This window comes from Galeopterus variegatus, unplaced genomic scaffold, assembly GCF_000696425.1.
Source record: "Galeopterus variegatus unplaced genomic scaffold, G_variegatus-3.0.2 Scaffold10112, whole genome shotgun sequence".
Classification (NCBI taxonomy): Eukaryota; Metazoa; Chordata; class Mammalia; order Dermoptera; family Cynocephalidae; genus Galeopterus; species Galeopterus variegatus.
The window spans coordinates 27,851-30,093 of NW_007736223.1; the positions used below are offsets into that span (position 1 = coordinate 27,851).

The 2,243-nt window shown below is 43.3% G+C and overlaps 1 protein-coding gene across 1 annotated transcript in view; it reads right to left on the minus strand.

The window, feature by feature from the left end:
- LOC103609806 (interleukin-18 receptor 1-like) overlaps window positions 1-2,243 on the minus strand; it is a 49,998-nt gene that overhangs the window by 14,792 nt on the left and 32,963 nt on the right. Inside the window, 1 exon segment of the mRNA XM_008594089.1 lies at window positions 1,290-1,352. Coding sequence (XP_008592311.1) covers window positions 1,290-1,352 — 63 coding nt within the window.

Here is a 2,243-nt window from a genome sequence, read left to right on the forward strand (position 1 = left end):
CTGCGCTCAGCCAGTAAGCGCACCCGCCACCCCTATATAAGATCCGAACCCGCGGTGGGAACGTCGCTGCGCTCCCAGCTCCGCACTCTCCTGAGTGTGCCACGGGGTCGGCCCACAAGGGAAATTTTTGAAAATGTTTCGAACTGAATAGTATGAAACTATGGCATGTCATTACTCAGAAACATATAAAGTAGTGCTTAGAGGGAAATTTAGGGCTTAAAATGCACATACTACAAGAAAGGGTAACCGAAACTAATTCTATAACTCTCTGTCAACGAATTAGGAAAAAATATGCAAATTAAGCCCCAAATGAGTAAAAGGAAAGAAATAATAAAGATGAGGGCAGAAATTAACAAAAATATAAAGCAGGAAATCCATGAGCACAAATAGCACAGAACCTGAGCTACACTGAGCGTATGTGGTCACGTAAATGACTGTGCCTCCAGCTGTGGCCACTAAGTGCGGACTTTGGAAGCAATCAACATGTTCAATGCCCAGCTCTGCTCCTTTCCAATGGTTTAACTTTAGACAAGTTACTTAGCCTTTCTGCACTTCAGTTATTTAATCCATCAGAGTTGCAAGGAGGATTTAACTCAATCACATATTTCAATTACCTAGCATAATACCTGTTTAGCATTTTTAACATGTGTGAATTTCTTCCTTTCCTTCTTTTCTTTCCCTTTTGAAAGAAATTACCCAATTGAACAGGTTGATTAATAAGACCTGTCTAGACAAATCCTAAATGTACAGTCAATTCAGTCCACTGATTCAAAGTGAATCAATTAAATCAAATATTCAAACCACAAATAAGTTTGAATCATCTCTCCAGTGTTCTCATTGAATTTCCATGTTTAGAAATGACCATTGAGACAATTACAGAAAAGCCACACACACCGGGCTACACAAACCCTAATCTACAAACTACAGGCCATTGTACCATCTTTTGAATAGACCGTTCATTTTTTTTTTTTTCCTTTTTTTTTCTTTTCGTGACTGGTAACGGGATCGCAACCCTCGGTGTTGTGCCCGGCAACGGGATAGCAACCCTCGGTGTCGCGCCCACACCGCACTCAACCAGTGAGCGGACCGTAGACCGTTCATTTTAATCAGTCTAAAGGCAGCAACATTCAAACAATGACATGCTTTTCTGTTTTTGTAATATTCTCCATGAAATATGAATGTGTTGTACACAAGATTTCAATCAATCAACAGTGAATCAGATTAACTCTTGGAAAACTCATTTATGCCCCTTATTCATAAATGCAGAATATATGTATGTCAAAATGTACCTAATTCCACTTCGACATGGTTAAGCTTTGGTCCAAGAAGAACTGGATTTACAGTACTGTGAACTAAAAGTGAAAAAAGAAAAGAATATGCGTTAGTCTTGCCGCGAGCTTCTCTGAGATGAACATCTGTTATAACATGCTCATGCCACGTAACAAAGACTCTAACAGTCACAGCACCACATTTACTTGAGTCCCATTTTCATTAACGAGGGGTGACAGCTCATATTGCTTGTCGCTTCACTTTCCATCAACTCCGCACTCACAGAGCTGTTGAAAGCACCTTGAATCTGTTTTTTTCTCAAATCCGTGGCCTCTGCCCACTGCGGCTAAAAGTCAGAGGAAGATGTCCATCCAGGGAGACTGCTGTGTACCCCGAGATGACCAAACTCACGGGACTTAGGAGATGCACAGTGAGTGGAAGGTGACTTTGTGCTCTGCCCGATTCCCTCCATCTGTCCTCCTCAACTCACTGAGAGGTTATGGGGTGCGGGGCTGAGGCTAGGGTGGGACACACAAGACAATCACTCTCAGGCACCGACCAGACCCTTGCAGGACACTGAGAGCAGTGTCGCTACAATACTGTGCCCTGGGCACCTCCCTTGGCTCGCCCCAGACCCAGCTCTGCTGGGGTGTCCACACCTATAGGCCCAGTTCCACTTCTGTTCCTGAGTGACTTCTGACCCTTGCTGGGAGTACATAAATATTCTCTCCCTTAGCCCCCATCTAGAAATGCTTAGGAAGTACAGTGATCCCCCCTTATTTGTGGGGGATAGGTTCCAAGACCCCCAAGTCCTGGAACAAGTCTTGGGTGCCTGAAACTTCAGATCATGCCGAACCCTATGCATATTACGTTTCTTCCTATACAAACTTGTCTGTGATAAAATTTGAGGTGCGACAGCAAAACTAGCACAAATTTCTTTTTTCCTTCATCGCAATTGCACAGATGGAAGATTC